Source organism: Rhinolophus sinicus, chromosome 14 (genome assembly GCF_057876585.1).
Source record: "Rhinolophus sinicus isolate RSI-liver-muscle chromosome 14, RSI-T2T, whole genome shotgun sequence".
NCBI lineage: Eukaryota > Metazoa > Chordata > Mammalia > Chiroptera > Rhinolophidae > Rhinolophus > Rhinolophus sinicus.
This window is the reverse complement of record NC_142514.1, coordinates 13,470,001-13,487,520: the sequence shown is the minus strand read 5'-3', so window position 1 is coordinate 13,487,520 and position 17,520 is coordinate 13,470,001. Positions and strand designations below refer to the sequence as shown.

The 17,520-nt window shown below is 48.4% G+C and overlaps 1 protein-coding gene across 5 annotated transcripts in view; it reads right to left on the bottom strand.

Moving 5' to 3' along the window:
* Positions 1 to 1,997: 1,997 nt before the first annotated feature.
* PLA2G5 (phospholipase A2 group V) overlaps positions 1,998 to 17,520 on the bottom strand; it is a 39,823-nt gene continuing 24,300 nt past the window's right edge. For 4 of the 5 annotated variants that reach the window (XM_088790298.1, XM_088790299.1, XM_088790297.1 and 1 more), the window contains 5 exons: positions 7,531 to 7,718; positions 6,982 to 7,031; positions 5,668 to 5,812; positions 3,299 to 3,405; positions 1,998 to 2,618 (listed from right to left, as the gene is read on the bottom strand). In XM_088790298.1, the coding sequence (XP_088646424.1) occupies positions 2,494 to 2,618; positions 3,299 to 3,405; positions 5,668 to 5,812; positions 6,982 to 7,021 (417 nt within the window). In that variant the 5' untranslated portion in view covers positions 7,022 to 7,031; positions 7,531 to 7,718 and the 3' untranslated portion in view covers positions 1,998 to 2,493. Of the gene's footprint in view, positions 2,619 to 3,298; positions 3,406 to 5,667; positions 5,813 to 6,981; positions 7,032 to 7,530; positions 7,719 to 10,052; positions 10,356 to 17,520 lie in introns of those variants that run through there. The other variant, XM_088790295.1, reaches the window with a different exon arrangement.

The window sequence follows — 17,520 nt, the reverse complement described above, 5'->3', positions numbered from 1 at the left end:
GGGGCCAGTAAAACAGTCTGTGAGAGGCCATGTATTTTTGTGCTGGTGTTGCTGCCTGAGGTCTTAGGGCTCAAGTGGCAGAGCAAGGATGCATGGAACCCAAGAGGACAGCCTGGAACACCCTTCAGCATCTCACCAGCTCCTGGTCTCCAACAAGAGAAGCTAAGGAGGCCATTTGGCCGGATCAGTTTCAAACGCCAGTGAAGAGCCTGTATTTATAAGGCAACCTGTCTGTCGAATGCCGTTGTATCTGTGTTATCTGTCTACGTTTATATAAAGCTCCACCCAAGGAGGCATTTATGGTCTGGTCTGTATATCTCAGTATCTCTCTTGAAAGGGGGGGGGCATGCAATTTTGAGAGAGAGGACTTTCCTGATGATTCTCTTGCCAACCAAGAAATGGTCAAATAAAACAGGGAGACCACCTCTTCCCAAGTTTCAGAAATCACTTGGCTTTCATCATTTCCCCAGAGCTGTTCACTGCAGTGAGGGTGGATCCAGGGTAGCAGGTCTGGAGGGCCTCAGTGGGGTCCCCTCCACTGAGGACGAAACCCAGAGCCCCAGCCAGACTAAGCACCCAAGGACATACTAGAATCCCAGGAGGCAATTATAGCAGAGAAGAAATGGAACTGGCCCCCAGGTGGAGTCCAGGGGGTCCTCCTGAGAACCCCTAATGTGGATGAGTCCCTGAACCTCTCCATGTTCCATTTTCTCTTTCTATGGGCTGGAGTCAAAGACAGTGGGAAAGTGGTCAGCGCACAGGGTTTAGAACCGGCCTCTGAGCTCCAATCTTAAGTCTGCTGTCGATGTGCTGTATGACTTTGGGAAAGTCTCCTAATTTCTCTAGGCCTCCATGTCCTGGCAGGTAAATGAAGGTTCTCCATGGACCCTTCCAGCTCAAACCCATGTCAGCCTGTAGTGTTAACTTTCACAACCTCACAGCATCCCTCTCCACAAATGCCTGCCTGCACCTGTCTGAATATTGGGTCTCCAAGCTGGGCTGACCCGGTAAGAAGGGTCTGCCCACAGCCCCTCCTGCAGAACTTACCCTGCCTGCCACCTGACCCTGAAGGGAAGGGAGAAGCATGGGCCGGGCCTCTTCTCCATCATCCAGAATGTCAAAATTGAAGAGAAATGGCATGAGTGAAGCTCTCCACTTCCTCTACATACCTGTTTAAAAATGGATTTGGGAAATGGCTTTGGTTAAAATGATATCACGAGCAAATTGGACATTTGAGTCTCATTCTGTGTTATATTGTCAAATATAGACACGAGACCATAGCAAGCTTTTCTAAAACACCGTACGTTCAGGATAATCTCAAAAAAGTAAATTTTATTTTGAAAGTGTTCAACATTGGAGATTTTTCAGTATAGATCCCATTGCTCATGTGGTTATTTGGGGGCTGGTCAGGGTAAGGAAGCTAAAGGTTCTTGGACAATATGTCCTTTCTTCGTGCTATCTTGGTGTTAGAACACCCTTTCTTTTATGAATTGCTAGATGAGCTGGGGTTTTTAATCTCCTTACTTGGTAAAAATAAACCCCATACTTAAACACTATTAAAAGAAATGTCCTGCTCTGTGAAATCCCAGCCACTCAGCATCCCTGTGTCAGCATCAAGGTAGCTTCGGGTTTCTCAATTTACATTGCAAGAAATATTTCATTTTATTTTTTAAAGAGATTGAAAGTCAGAGAGGTTCAGACATGGGCTGGGCCCACCCAGCTGGAGAAGCCAAGCTGGGATTTGAATGTGGTCCTCTCTAGCCTGGAAGCCCACGCTGGCATAATTGTCAATCATCTTCTCCTCACCTCCTTGAGGAAGAATGAGACCCAATGATTGGCTCGAGAGGACCCCCAAGTTTAAGGAGATGAGCCCCAAAGAAGGCTTGACGCTCATACCAGAAAACCTTCTATTTACTAATCTGCACGTCTATCTCTGAGAGAACGTGGTTACCTTGGGGTTTAGTGCCCCAGTGGCAGAGAAAGAGGCACAGGCAATCCCCCACACCATGTTTTTTTATTAGTCCTGAGAAGGAATTTTCTTTCATATCTACAGGTCAGATTTATGGAATCAATTTTGCTTCTCCTTGAATAAAATGCTCTAGAGGGTGGTAGTGATAATCTCTCTGCAGAAACTGAAAAGTAAATGCACCCCAGCAAAGTCTTCCTCCTGGAGAAGGGCACTGTCTTCAGTGGCGAGGACCACCAGCCTGGAGTTAGGAGTGAGCTCTGGGCTCCAGAAGGACCCACCTCACAAGTGGAGGCCAGGGACCCTGACCTTGCCAAGTCCTAGGGTTCTCTCTTGGGATTCACTCTCTTGGGATTCTCTGGAGTGTAAAATGTGGACGTGGGACTCCTCTAAGTCCAGGAGGCCATCGTGAAAGAGCAAGAGCTGAGACCGGGGACCCCTCTCAGGAACGCAGCAGAGTTGGTGAGCTCTGGGTTGTAGGAGAAGAGAGCAAACAGCATGGTCTGGGAGGAGCTCTGTGAGTGCAACTACATGCAGAAGATGTTGGGAAAGAATTGATAAAAAGGGTTGTAGCTCCTTAGGTTTCTCTTCAAGCAGTAGACAAACTTCCGGTCACAGGCGCAGAGCTGCACCTGGCAGTGGGACCCGGGCTCTGCAAACAGGACGCCAAATGCAAAATGAGGAAGGGACATTGACTCCTGGGCTTGCTTCAATTATGGCCTGCTTCTAGGCGGAGCAGACTCGCAGCTTGCCTCCTGCTCTGAGGAAGCTCTCAGTCTGATGAGGGAGGCACAGCGTCTACCCAGGGGCAGTGCATAATCTAATGGAAGAGGCACAGCTGCTGCCCAGGGTGAGGTTTCAGCCCAGGGAGACACAAACCCTGCCCTCAGGGAGTTCCCAGTCTGACAGTGGAGACAGCCCCTGCTCTGGAGGAACTCCAGTTGGCATAGAGGAGACACTGTACCCAGACTCAGCTTTCAACTCAGAGGCATGTGAGCTTGAATCCCAACTCTAGCTGTGTATACTGGCAAGCCTTTGAGTTTTGCTTTCCTCATCTGTAAAAGGGGGAGACTACACCTACTCACAGGGTATTTTTGGGGAGCAAGGGAAAGGAAGTATGCAAAGCATTTGTCACCTAGTGAACACTGACTCGAAGATGTTCCAGCCCTCCAGAATCTTCTGGAGGTCAGATACAGCTACAGTATTCCTGCCCCTCTTGCCCCAAGCTCTTCCCCCCAAGATATAGGCTGGCTGACCTCTAGGACAGCTGAACTCAGAGCCAGCAGAAACCCAGTCTCTTCCAGTGGCCTGAATGGGAAGCCCCAGTCTTACCACAGGTGACCAGGCCCCACGAGAGTCTGTAGCTGTATGGCTGTGTCCAGATTTGGCAGCCTTTCTCCTCCAGCCGCCCATAGCAGTGGTCATGCATGAAACAGCACCTGTCAATGCAAGACACTTAGCTCCTGAGTGGAAGGGGCATGTCACTTAAGCAGAGGCCACATTGGTGGGTGTGGTCTGACAGAGAAAGAATCTAATAAAATGGCTGAGTACTTCCCTGCTCTTGCACTAGGGCGGCCTGCCACTGGCTAGCAGTTCACTGACCATTCTCCTCCTGGGCTCACATTGAGACTACATTTCCCAGCCTTCCTTGCAGGTATGTGTGGTCACATGACTAGGTTCTGATCAGAGGGGTGTGGGCTAAAGAGATGTACACCACTTCCAGACCTACCCATAAAAACCTCACACGTTACCCTCCACTTTCTTTCTTTAACTCCCAGCTGGATGAAGATAATCCAGCCAAGGACTCTGAGGCCATAGTGGATGGTAGAGCCACAAGATGGAAGGAACATGGGTCCCAGAATCAACATGTTTGATTGACCTGTTATATGAGCAAAAAAATAAATAAACTTGCAGTATATTAAATGTACCAGATTGCATTTAAATTTTTTTTTTGATTTACAGAAAATTTGAGAAGGTTGTACATAATGTTCCCATTTACCCCACATCCACTTTCCCCTATTATTAATATCTTATATTATTAATATGATACATGTGTTGCAATTAACAAACCAATATTGACTGATACATTATTAACTAAATAATTTTTAACTAAGTAACTAAATAATAATATATCGTTATTGATTCATTAATTGTGAAAATTTCGTAGCTTTTTCAGATTTCCTTAGTTTTTATCTAGTGTCCTCTTTCTAGTCCAGATTCCATCCAGGACACCTCATTACACTTAGCTGCCATGTCTTTTTAGGCTCTTCTGGGCTGTGGCAGCTTTTTACACTGTCCTTGTTTTTGATGACCTTGACAGTTTTGAGGAGTACTGGTCAGGTATTTTATAGGGTGACCTACTATTGGGATTTCCCTGATGTTTTTTCATGATAAGACTGGAGTTCTGTGTTTGTTTTTTTGGTCACATTGTTCCAGCTTTGGCCATTGGGCCTGCACTCTTTGACATATCCCTATTAATGTGGTTCTGTTTTGTTCTGTTTTGTTTTGTTTTGTTTGAGCTCATCCTTACTTTTTGGCATTATAAGGAACTCCAGGCTCATCTTGTGTATTTCCTGCCCTCGTCCTAGCATCAGCCATTTCCCCAAGAAGCCTTGGTTTCTTTTACTGGAGAATGGTATTGGAAACCAGGTCTGGGCAGTAGGTGTTGCTCATTGCTACTGGGGTGTTGTTTCTTTGAGGTCCTCTCAGCTGACAGAGCAAAATATTATGTGTCTATATTAACCCATGTATATACACATATGTACACATATTTCTATATGTAACCATCTGCATTTACCTGAAGCTAAACAGGAGTTCATACTGAAACCTCCAACTCTAATCCATTACTACATAGATCATTCTCACTTCCTGTCCTTCTTGTCTATGAATTCCCACTCCAGCAGTGAGAAACTTGGCTCCCACCATCTGTCATCCATTCTCTCAATTGCCCCATCCCTTCATGCATGTCTAGCAGTATCACAATTGTTAGCCTGGCAGGTTGCATTTTCCAAAGAACAATCTCTCCCATCTCACACGTTCTGGAACGTTGACACTTCCCAATCAAGGTGTGGAAACTAGGTCCCCTCCCTCTTAAAACCATTGTGACTGTCCCAACCTAGAGAATACTGGAAGGACCACCATGAAATTTCTGAGGCTAGATCACAAAAATGCCGTCCTCTTTTGTCTTGCAGTCTTGGGACACTCGCGCTTGGAATCCAAGAGTGCTGTGAGGGAGCGCAAACAACCCTGGAGAGGCCTGAGTGAGAGGAATGGAGGCACCCAGCCCATAGCCTCACCTGAGCTCCCAGCCAGCAGACAGGGACAGCTTGCCAGCTATCGGAGTGAGCCATCTGGATACTGGGTCATCCAACTTCAAGCTGCCCGTGCTGAAGCCAGTGGAGCAGAGACAAGCCATCCCACCAAACCCTGCCCAAATGGCAGATTCTTAGCAAAACAAATGGCCCTTGTTGCTTTAAGCCATATATAATGGATCAGCTGATACATTACGCCACTGAGAACTAGGGAGTTACTAGATGTATCTTGAACAAGTCAGTCAGCCTCTCTGGTACTTTTCTTATCTGTATAATGGCGCTTTAATTCTCATCTTCCAGAACTGACATGGAATTAAACGAGGTAATGTGGGTGAGATAATGTGGGTGCAGAGCCTGGAGCGTAAAGGGCAGTCATGATAATCAACTCACCAATCTGTACCATCCTTGGGGGTCCCACGACCGCCCCAACCACAGTAACAGCCGTAGAAGCCATACTCCATTAAAGCGTCCTTTCCTGTCACCTTCTCAATCATTGACTTCAGGTCTAGCAAGCTTCCTGGCACAACAGGCACACCTGAAAGGCAGCCCACGTCCCCAGATGAAACCCAGGCTTAACTTCTGCAGGCCCAGTTTCCCAGGACCTTTGTCCCACCCTGGGGCTTGGAGGGACCCAGGTGTCTCTTTTTTATCCTCTGCATTAGTGGGAAAGCGACGAGGAAGGTAAGAGCAAGCACGATAGCAAAGTGCTTAAAGTGTGGACTTGGAGGATGAATAAGCCTGGGTCTAAATCCCGACTTCGCCACTAAGTCACAGCATGATGGTCAATAGCTCACTTATCTCTCAGAGCCTCAGTTTCCTCATCTGCAAACGGGGGCCTCAAAGGAATGCCTACCTCTTGGAATTGTCATGAGGGTTAAAATAAGATAAAGGATGTAAAATTATGAGCACAGTGGCAGACATATAGTAAGTGACCAAGAAACATTAGGTATAATTAATACAGTATCTGTATGAAGCAGGCAGACAGGCTCTTTCTGTCTGTCCTCACAATGCACCCACTCTCCCCCCCATTAATCCCCCCCCCATGGATCTTTAGACCTTTAGAGATCACTGAAGCCCGCTCCCTCATCTTACAGACTGGGAAACCGAGGACTGGAGGGGAAGGTGCCCTGTCCAGAGGTTCACAGTAAGCCAGGGCTTTCTCCCTGCACCTGGCTTCCCACTCCTCCTGGAATCTCCAGGGACCTGACAAGGCATCAAAGAGCAAGATAACCTGTCAGGAGCCTAAAGCTGAGGTCCCTCAACCCCCATGCTGTGCAGTTACCTCCCGCTGGGATGTGGCAGCAGCAGGGATGTGTGGAAAATTTGGACAGGCCTGAGCAGAGAATGACCCGGGAATCACAGGATGGAATTTATAAGGGGCTTGTTTTTTATTTTTTGTTTTGCCTTTATTTTACTTTGTTTTACAACAAACAAAAAATCTGTCACCTGTATACAAGCCACATGTCCTTTACATAACACAACCTGTACACATCACCTCCTAGAATCCTGCCCCAGCCCTGCCAGTTGGCTAAATATTCTCCTGTCACAGATGAGGAAACAGAGGCTGAGAAAGGTGAAGGCTTTTGCTGATGTCTACACAGTAAGTACAGAGCCCAGATTCCAACTTAAGCCTCCTTTCCACTACCCTATTGGTCCTAGAGGGTGGAAGGTCACAAGTTCAAAGGTCGTGGGGCCAGCACTTACTACAAGCCAGGAACCAAGCCAGTGTGAGGAAGCCCTTCATCTCTGGATTTCTGGAAAAGAGAACACATTCCATGATATCCCTGTCAGGAGATGCCCCCTTGGCCCATTTAGACCCCACCCCTGGCTTCTCACCAGGCCCCATCCTCTCATGCTGGGCAATAAACAGGCAACCCCAGCAGGGAAAGATGAGGCAACACAAAGAGCTGATTCCAGGGGTCCCGGGGGCAGAGGGGCATTGTCTCCCATGGTGTGTTGGCCCGCTCAGAGGCGAGAAAGAACTGTCCCACCCAAGTGTACCTGACCACAAATACCCCTGATGCAATCACCCCTTCTGCAGAAAATGGCTAAGAGTAACCTGAGAAATAGGTGGGATTCTTAAATGGTACAACCGACGGGCAGGAACTGACACAGCTTGGACGTGGCCCTTGATAAAGGATATAAGGATGTGGCAGGGAGAAAAGAATCCTGGACAAAGGGAGAGACTGGTGCAGGGTTGGGAGGGCAGAAGGAAAACTGACGGTGTTAGGTCTCAAATTCCTTTGATCTTACGGTGCGGAAGGCCTGCTCAGGGATGTCTTCTCTGCTGGTGTTTTGAGGGCAGAAGCCGGTGGATTCACGCCCCTCTCCCAGCACTGAGTAGGTGCTCAGGAAGGAAGCATGAGCCTATGTGATGTGGCTTTCAGGGCCTCTTGATGGCTGTTGCGGGTCCCAAGAGCATTTGCCTTCAAAGGTCCCTTCTTCAAAAAAAAAAAAATCTTTTCAAATTATATTTTACAACTGCATTGGTATAAAAACAAATATAATCCAGGCTGGATTCATTATTATAGATTCATAATTATTATACTCATTTTTTCCTCCAATTTTAAAGAATTTAAAATGGAAACATGTCCATGGGCCCCAGGCACTACGCCTACAATAAGTCAACCCTGGGCTCTCCTGACAGCTCTGAAGGGTAGGTATCATTGGTCCCATTTTGCCCGTGAAGAAATGGAGGCTCAGAGAGCTCAAGGAACTTGCCAGAAGTCACACAGCCACGAAGAAGTAGAGGCAAAGTTCAAGCCCAGGCCTAGTGTGCCCCTCAATGTACCACACAGCCTCCCTCCCCAGAGGGATAAGTTCTCGTTGGAGCCATGGAGCTCTACCCCCTGGGGCCAGAGACCCCAGCTTCCCTCCCCAGCAGTCACATGAATTGCTGGCCTAGAGTCCAAAAAAATCACATCCAGAAGGCAGAGGGAATTCCAGGTGTCTTGGGCCAGTGCCAGATTCTAACCTGGCCTCTCAGAGGGTCCTTTATTAGCAGCTGCCTGCTTCCCTTCCCTCTCTGGATCCCCACGTCCTTGTTCATCCACAGCTGCTCAGCTGACCTGTGGTGTCCCAGGATGTCACCTTCTGTGACCTGCTGTGTCCAATCCCTGAGTTCAGGGGACATTCAGTGCTGTGCCCAGAGTCCCTGGCCTCTCCCAAGGTCTGGCTCCAAACACACACCCTCAGACTCCCCGGGACTCCTGGCTACTGGGATGGCCTCTCCATGTCATCCTTTGTCCAGCAGCTCCTCTGAATGTTCCAAGAAAATTTCTGAGGGTTCTGCCCACCCATGTTCTCCATTCTGAGGGCTCTAAATAGCCAAGGAAAACGGCTCTAGACCTTACCCTTCCACACGAATCTTTCTCAGCTGCTTCCTAGAGCTGTGACAAGAGGAAGATGCCAGCTCCCACATACTGGGCACCTACGATGTGACAGGCTCTGTCCACTATCACCTTAAACCCACCAACGACCCTGGCAGGTGGGTATTGTTCAACCTGCTGGCACCATGTCTGTCCATTCAAGAGTCATTTGTGGCAGGAGAGACTAGCAGCTGTTGACTTTACAGACGAGGAAACTGAGGCTCAGGAAGGGAAGTGAATTGCCAGAGGACTTAGCCCAGGACCAGGACCCTACTCCTCTGACTGACTGGACCACACGGCCTCTGAGCAGCCCCAGTGTCTGAGCCATACTGTTCCTTGTCTATATCTTAATGATGCTTTCACATCCAGGGGCCCTTGAGAGCTGGGAAGAGAGCCCCTCTCAGGACTAGTTAATTCCTACAAACAACAAAAGACTCCCCTGAGAGTGTGTCTTTCATATGCAAACCAACCAATCCTACACTCCCACGCCCAACCACCTTGTCTCTCTAACTGTCCCCGCTCCCAGTCAACATTTTCTCTGCCTAAATTACCATAGGGCCAGGACCAGACCACTAGCAGCGGCTCCCACAGCCCAGAGTTTGCTGAAATTATTCAAGCTACCCAATCCTAACCCCTTTACCCTGACCCGGCTGGAAAACCCAATAAAGGCTCTGAGCCATGTTTTTGCTCTTTTTCTGCCTCCTGTTCCCTGGTGCTTTCTGGTAGCCCTGCCTGGTGCTGTGTATTCCCTTCTCTTGGAAACTGTAACGAACTATTTTTTAAATGGCCCGTCTCCTGATCTGTTGGCCTCATCATACATGAATAAGACCAAAATCCTGGTGCATTTTAGAACACCTTAGGACGTAAACTGGGGGTTTGTGGGAGCGGCAGGAGGCCCCCTGCAAAGGGGTCTGAAAGGGAACAAAAGAAGTTTCACAGAGGAGATAGCAGAGGTATTGGAACAGCTGCCCTGTGGACAGGGAAAATGGACCATCAGTGGAGCCCAAAGCAGGCCTCCAGGAGAAAGATGTGGGATTGGCTATTTTTATCCAGCAACCACAGAAGGGAACTAACGCGGGTGGAGCAGTGGCTGTGGTAATGAGAGGTGGAGAGAATGGAGACAGCCTGACAGACGCATGAAAATGTGGGGGCTGGGGGGAGGACGGGTCACTGGAGGGACAAGTCCTCCAAGTCCTCGAGCAGCAGCCCCCTGAGGCCCTTGGAACCCCTCTCCCTCCCGCCCCATCATGTCTCCCAGCTGGAAAGGATCAACAGCACAGAAGGCAGGTTGGAGACCTCTCTGCAATCTGTGGGGGAGGCAATGGAAGCAGGGGTCTCCTCTCACAGCCCCTGTCTGTGCCCTGCCCCCCCCTCAGGTAAGGCAGCCCCCAGAATGGGATTCCTCACCGGTGAGACCTTCTCTCCGTTGTCCTCAGACCTGGGGAAGAGGCAGGGGCTGGGCCTGCCTGCTTTTAAGTGCCGTCCTGCTTGCCTCCCACACCCCTGCCGGCTCCAGGATTCCCGGTAACTGTACGGGAAGCCTTACTTTGAGACCCCTGGGGATTTTTTTTCCTTCTGTGTTCAGAATCAGCTATTTCCTGAAGCACATCACGCGAAGGCTGGGTGGCTTTCAGGAGGATTAACTGAGTGCCGCCCACCACCCAGGGTTCTCCACCAGGGACTGGAGATCTGGAATCCCCCTCCTGGGCAGGGCCTCCCTCCCGTCCCCCCCCCACACACACACACACACCAGGGCTCTGTCACAGCCTCCCTCCAGCCCCCGCTCCTGCTCCGATTTCATTCTGTCTCACAAGGCCTCAGCCCAGGGACAGCCAGCGCACCCCCTCCAGACTCGGTCCCTGCTCTCTTCCTGTTGTTCCCCACCTGCCAAACCCCTCTCTCTGTCCTGTTCCCAGTTTGGGACAATTTAGGAGCCTGTGAAAGCCCCACTCTGGAGTTGCTGTTAAATGTGTCCAAGCCCCGATGTCACCTCCTTTTTGCGCTGACTTTCTACCGAATTCCTGCATTTCTTCCCTGGTAAGGAGAAACCACAGGGCTTGCAGTTAGAGAGTTGCAAGTTGGAGTCTCCACACTCTGTAACTAGCTCTGTGACCCTGGGCAAGTCACCACACTTCTCTGTTCTTGTGATATGAGAATAATGACTCCCAGCTGTCCCAGAGGCTCATGGCGAGGAATACACTTTATACAATTATAATAGGCCAGACAGGGAGGTGTGCGGCTCGTGGTCTCTAGATCAGCTCCAAGTCCTGGGTTCAAATCCTGCCTTCCCCCCTAATAGCAATGTCATCTCAGGGCTGTTATAGTTCGCCTCAGAGAGTTGTTGTTTAGGATGAAATGGTTTAATCCATTTCTAACAGAACAGTGGCAAAATAATGCTAACAAATAAAAAAGTGGCCTCCTGGAGTGTTCTCACAAGGACTCTTATTCTCCATTCTCCACTTCTGCTAATCCCCACCTCCCCTCAGACCCCCACATGCACACATATCTGAGAAGACATGGGTGCACCCACCCTCCTCTCTTCCTCTTAACTTCTTTTTCTCTCCCTCTCTCGGCAGCATCCGAGAACGCTCTTCCTTCAGACCCTCATGAACCCTTCTCTTCCTAGGACCTAACCACGAGGCACCCCGTGGAACCCTGTGAATTCAATTTAATACAAGAAGTACTAACTAAGTGTCTGCTACGTGCCAGGCACTGCTGGGACCCACTGTGCAAAGGCCCCCACGAGCTTCCCTTCTGGTTGGGGAAAGCCAATAGGAAAGTAAGTCATCAATGAAGTAACTATACAACACGTCTGGGGCAGTAACTGCTACAGGGAACACCTCCCTGTGTTCTGCAGTTTCATTTCTCTTCCGCCACCAGTTCCTTCTTCTGCCTGAGGGCACGTACAAGGGTCACCTTCCTAAGCCAAACCAAAGAAACCAATGAAAGGGAAAACATCTTCTGATCTCTCTCCAGCTTTCTTTTTCCTCTAAAAGCCTCCACTTGCTCGTGGTCTACTCCCTTCTAATCCTTTGCTGCCTGGCTTCTGCTGTGTCCCTGAGCTGAATCTTAGAGGTCCCCCAAAGCCTGGTGTTGCCCACACTTAGGCTTTACCCCCTTAATCTTTCGGTCACTCCATCCCACTGACCATTTCCTCCATCTTGAAACTCTCTCTCTCTCTGGCTTCCGAGAAGGCTCACTGTCATCTGCCCTCCTGCTGCTCACCCCCCATCTCTTTCAGCCCCCCAGATACAGATGTTTTCAATGGACCTACCTTCAGGAATCTTCTCCCCCTCTCCCCCCTTCATCTCTCCTAGGACGAGCTTATCCGAATTCAGAGATTTGGGTCTTATTTCCATGCACACTCCAGGGGCTATCCTCCTGAGGTCTGTCTAGTACTGGCTCTGACTCCACAATAACACTGATTGAATAACAATGATGGAATATACAAATGAGGAGAAAGCACGATGTCAGGTCAAAGCGCCTGAACTTCAAGTCAGACAGAACTGGATTCAAACCCGGCTGTCACCTCTGACTACTTGTGTCACCTGGCTTCTTTGGGTCTCAGTTTTATCATCTGTAAATGAGGACAGTAACAGAAGCTGCTTCGTTTCTTAATTGTGATGACTTAGTGAGATGAGGTAGGCAGGAGGTCCCAGCACCGTGCCTGGCACCTACCAGGTACTCGCTGAATCATAATGATTATAAATATTATTGCTGTTATATCTTTCCACTACACTGAGAGCTCCAAGAAGGTAGGCATTGTGTCTGCTTCATTCCTGTACCCACAGCACTTGGCACATAGTAGGTGCTCAGTTAGGTTTGCTGAGTGAATGCATGACCCCTCCAGCTCTAGCTTCACACTCATCCCACTGCACCAGCCCACAATTCAAATATAATTTGAATTATTATCAGATTTAAATATCAGGCAGGTATTTGAATATCAGGCAGGTATTCTTATATTAACATGTGAATACCTGCCTGACATTCTAAGTCAGAGTCCAGAACTAAATTCCCTGTCTCCCTTTCAATCCAGCCTCTCCCAGCTCCCCTCTCTCTGGTAATGGATCCAGTTATTCAGACATCATCGATTAAAATATCCCAAACACTCCCACCCCCAACAGAATGGAAGATGCTTGAGAGCAGGATTCTTCTCTGATTCATTTTTGACCCCAACATCTAGAACAACTTCAGACCCATGGTAGGTCTTCAAGAAATACCTGTGGAATGAGTGAAACATCCCATAAACATGCCTTCTCTCTGGCACTTGCTGTGTGTGTCTTGTGCAGGCTCATTCCAGGGCTGAAGACCCACGGAGGGCAGCCAGAGACACCTGGGCCCTCTCTGGCCCAGAGTCAAGCTGCTGAAACACCTCAGGACTCATCAAATGGTTTGATACACTCCCCACCCCAGCCCCCATCTCCCAGGAGCCTGGCACCTAGAATGGGCTTGCCCGAGGCTCATTGACAGAAAGTCTACACTGAGTTCTCCTCCAGGAAGTTCTCTCTGATTCCTCCTTCCACAGTAAACTTGCCTGTCTCTGGAATGTTACAGAACTTATCACACATACTGTCTCCTCTGGCACTTCCGGTTGGAGGGGATTACAAGGCTGATAGCACAGGAAGGCAGGAGGGAGGACCTCAGGACGCAGTGAGCATACACTGTGCCACTGCACAAGGCAAGTTCGACATTTGTGATCTTTAATCCCCGCAAAATCGTGTGAGCATTCTGGTCCCATTCTGTAAGAAAGGAAACCGAGGGGCAGAGGTGAGGTCGCTGACCCAAAGCCACACAGCGAGTAAAAGGTGGACCCAGAATCCTAAGCCTGACCTATCTGACACCCAAGTCCATGGCCTTTCCACAGCAGAACGAGGTGGACACCCAATGAAAACAAAATAAGTGAGTGGGATTTTCACCGCACATCTGACCAAAGTGTCACGTGATTTCTTTATACAAAACGGAGAAGCGCAAGCTGAGTTTCTGTCATTGCTCGTAATTCGCAATCATTAATTAGGAATCACGTGATGAGTTGAAGTGGATCTTTGGCTACAAACTTTCAGCCCAGGGCGACATGCAGCCCTAGGAAATGCATTGCTCGTCCTACACACACGTCTCAAAAAAATAAATAAATAAATAAAAATAAAGGAATCAGTTGCTAATATGTAAACATTATGAGATGTCAGATAGAAATCCAAATTTTTGGCATCGTTTATGTTTTGTTAATTGACCCTCTTCTCCTAGTTTTATGGAGGTATAATTAACACACAGCACTGTATATGTTTAAGGTCTAAAAACTTCACTTACATAGGTTATGAGATGATTACCACAATAAGTTTAGTTAACATCCATCATCTCATATAGACACACACAAAAAGAAAAATATCATTTTCCCTGTGATGAGAACCTTTAGGATCTACTCTCTTAGCAATTGCTTTCAAGTACAGCACACAACAGTCTAACTGTACATCTGGCAGTCCTGGCTCTGGATTCCTACATGGCAACGTTAGGTCAGCTACGGGCATGGTCATAGCGGCCAGGAGCCAAGTCAGACCCCTCTGCCAAGTCAGACCCCTCCTCGCATGATGGAAACTGGGGCCCCTGGCGTTTCCCCGAAGAGGCAGCGGACCTTTGGTGCGACAAACAACTCCAGATGCAGCCGCTCCCGCCCAATCTGCGCTGGGGGGCCTGCCCATCTGCCACCTCACTCAGCCACCCCAAAAATCGCATATATGCCTCCCTCGCTCTGCCCTGGGCGTGACTTCACCGGCCCCATCTGCGGACCGGTGAACATTGCCCAGAAGCGCAGAATAAAGCACTCACCTTTCTCAACCCGCCTGACTCTCTTAGCTTCATTATCTCGCCGCAAGCCTTGCAGGCAACAACTGGCCAGAACTGAGAGTAGTCGCATCCATAGCCGGGACATGTGATTAGCTTTGCCTTGGTCTTCACCATTCCTTATTGTCTTAGCCCCAACCTGCTTCACTGTGGCGCTCTGCCTGGAAGGGCTCCTAGTGACCTGCCCTAGAGCTCTGTCTACAGTCCGAGCCTCTCAACACATTCATCAGGAATGGGACGGAGAATGCCTGAGTGCAGATGTCATCGCTTTATGCAAACCTGTGTGTCAAGTGCCGGGCTCAGAGTCTGGTACAGAGTGGTTGTTCAGTAAATACCGTGTCAGTACACAGGTGAACCCTTGCCAGGATACAGGTCACTGAGCGCTTTCTGGAAGAGGAGGCACCTGTACTGAATCTTTAAGAGGGTTGGGGAAATTGGAGCCTTTGTGCATTGTCAGTGGGAATGTAAAAGGGTACTGTCGCCCCTTGAGGAAAACACTATGGTGGTTCCTCAAAACCTTAAAAGAATGATCAATGACTCAGCAATCCCACATCTGGATATTTACCGAAAAGAAAAGAAAGAAGTGTCTTAAAGAGATATTTGTACACCCATTTGACAGCAGAGTTATTCACAAGAGCTAAAACATGGAAATAACCCAAGCGCTCATCAGGTGAATGGAAAAGTAAAATATGGTACATATATACAATGGAATATTATTTAGCCTTAAAAAGGAAGGAAACTCTGCAATATACTATAACATGGTTAGAACTTGAGGACACTACTCTAAATGAAATAAGCCAGTCACCAGGACAAATACTATATGATTCCACTTATATGAGATGTTTCGAGTTGTCAAAATCATAGAGACACAAAGTAGAATGGTGGTTACCAGGGGTTGAAGGGAAGGGGAAGTAGAAAGTTATTATTTAATAGGCACAGAGTTTCAGTTTTACAAGATGAAAAGAGTTTTGAAGATGGATGGTGGCAATGGTTGTACATTATAAGTATAGTTAAAACCACTGCACTTAAAATGGTTAAGATGATACATTTTAGGTTATGTGTTTTTTACCACAATTTTTTAAATTATATATATATATATAAAAAGAAAAAGAACAAAGGAGATTGGAGTTCACGGGACAAGAATGTGAAGAAGGGTATTCCAGGTGGTAGGAGAAGTTTATGCGAGACTCGTGGGCAGTCATTGTAATGGCCTGTTCAGGGAACTACAAAGTGATGAGGTAGCTGGAGGCGTTAGGCAGCGGTTCTCTAGTAAATATTTAATAACTGGCTCTCTAGGGGGGAAAAGCCCTGATTTTTAACACACGCCAATTTCTGTAGTGTCAATACTCCCACCATGGGCAATTTCACACCACTAACATTATGTCACTGAGTGCAGAGTAGTTGGGAACGGATGTACAGAGCACCCCCCCACACACACACTGAGGCACAATACATGGTAGTTAAGAGCCCAGGTGCTGGGACCACTACTTATTAGCTGTGTGACCTTGGGCAAGTTTCTTAACTACTCTGTGCCTCAGTTTACCAACCTGAATAATGGGGTTAACCATTTTACCTGCCCCATCCCTATGTTCTGAGTTGACACGTGGCAGGCATTTAGAATTGTCTTGGCACACATAGTAAGGGCTCAAGAAACATTTTTTTTTGTTGTTTACTAGGAAGGTAGGAAATGCCCTCACTTGACTTCTGAGAAAAGGGAAATTTCTTTATGTGTGTAGTAGGAATTAGCAATGGTGTGAAGGGCTAGCTGGAGAGATGCAGCTGAGGAGGTCACAAAGAGGCATGGGTGTCAGGCCAAGGAGTTTGGACATGTCTCCTGATTCATTCTGATGTCCCAGGATGACCTTGACCAATAGCAAGATAATGTGAGCTCAATAAGAAGAGACTGAGTAGCTCCTACCCTAAGATCGCCCACACTGAAATGCACAGGGACGCAGCTCGGCAACCATATGTGTGGTACCCAAGCCTGGAACCAGTCAGATCGTAGAGCAGTGGCCATCTTGCCAGTGATGGCAGGAGTGAAGTGCCCAGAACGAGGGCTCCTAGAAGACCTCTTCTGGAGGAATGTGCCCAGTTCTGAGCTCTCGCTCCAAGAGGGTTTCTGGAATATTGAGGGGTGTCTGGGTCATAGCATGCCAATCAGATAGAGAGAATGGGGTCTGACTGGTGTTTGGAAGGGGGTTGGGGGCATCCAGCCTCTGTCTCCAAATTTCTGAAGGGCTGCCGGAGTAAAAGTCATCATAGTTGTTTGTGTGACTCCAGAGCCAGGACCAGACACAGGCCCTCTAAGCAGTCAGATTTTGGCTCGAGAAGAGGAGGTGTTTTCTAGCAACCCAAGTGTCCTGGGGAAAGAGTAAGCTACCTTGGGGTGGTGAGTTTCCTGTCCCTGAAGGCACTTTTTATTGACCGCATTTTAGGAACAGAAATGTAGTGCAGGAGGTGGGGACTGAGGACGTGGGGCACGACGCTGCTTGACTTCTCAGAAAAAGAAGCTTTTCGGAAGTGTAGGGCCACCTGTCGGAAGCATGTGAAATCAGCTCTGTCAGTTACGAAGCAGAAGCTGTAGTCGGTAAGAGTGTTTACAAAATTACACTTTACCAAGATCACAAAAAGAAAAACCGAAAAATCAGGAGCCCTTCGGTTGCTCTATGGCATGGAGAGAACTGTCCAATATTCTGTGCTCCCTGCCTTCTGGGTCCCCAGCCCCCCAACAGTGATTCATGGGGAGACACGTTCAGGGATGTTGTAAAGAGCGACATCAGTTGAACAGGATGCAGACTGGATGAGCTCCAGGCCTGACATTCAGTGACAGTGTGTGCTGTCATCTTCACCTATTCTTGAACAGCCCGAGCTTTTCTGCTGCTGGCGTTGGCACTTACTGCTAGCCTTGACTAGAACACTGACCCTTAGCATTAGCACCTGCTCCAGGTCACGTCTTAAATGCCACCTCCTCCAGGGGGCCTCCCGGGACCCTCTACCTGAGGTAGCTCCTCCCCCTGCTGCAGTTACTCTCACATACTCT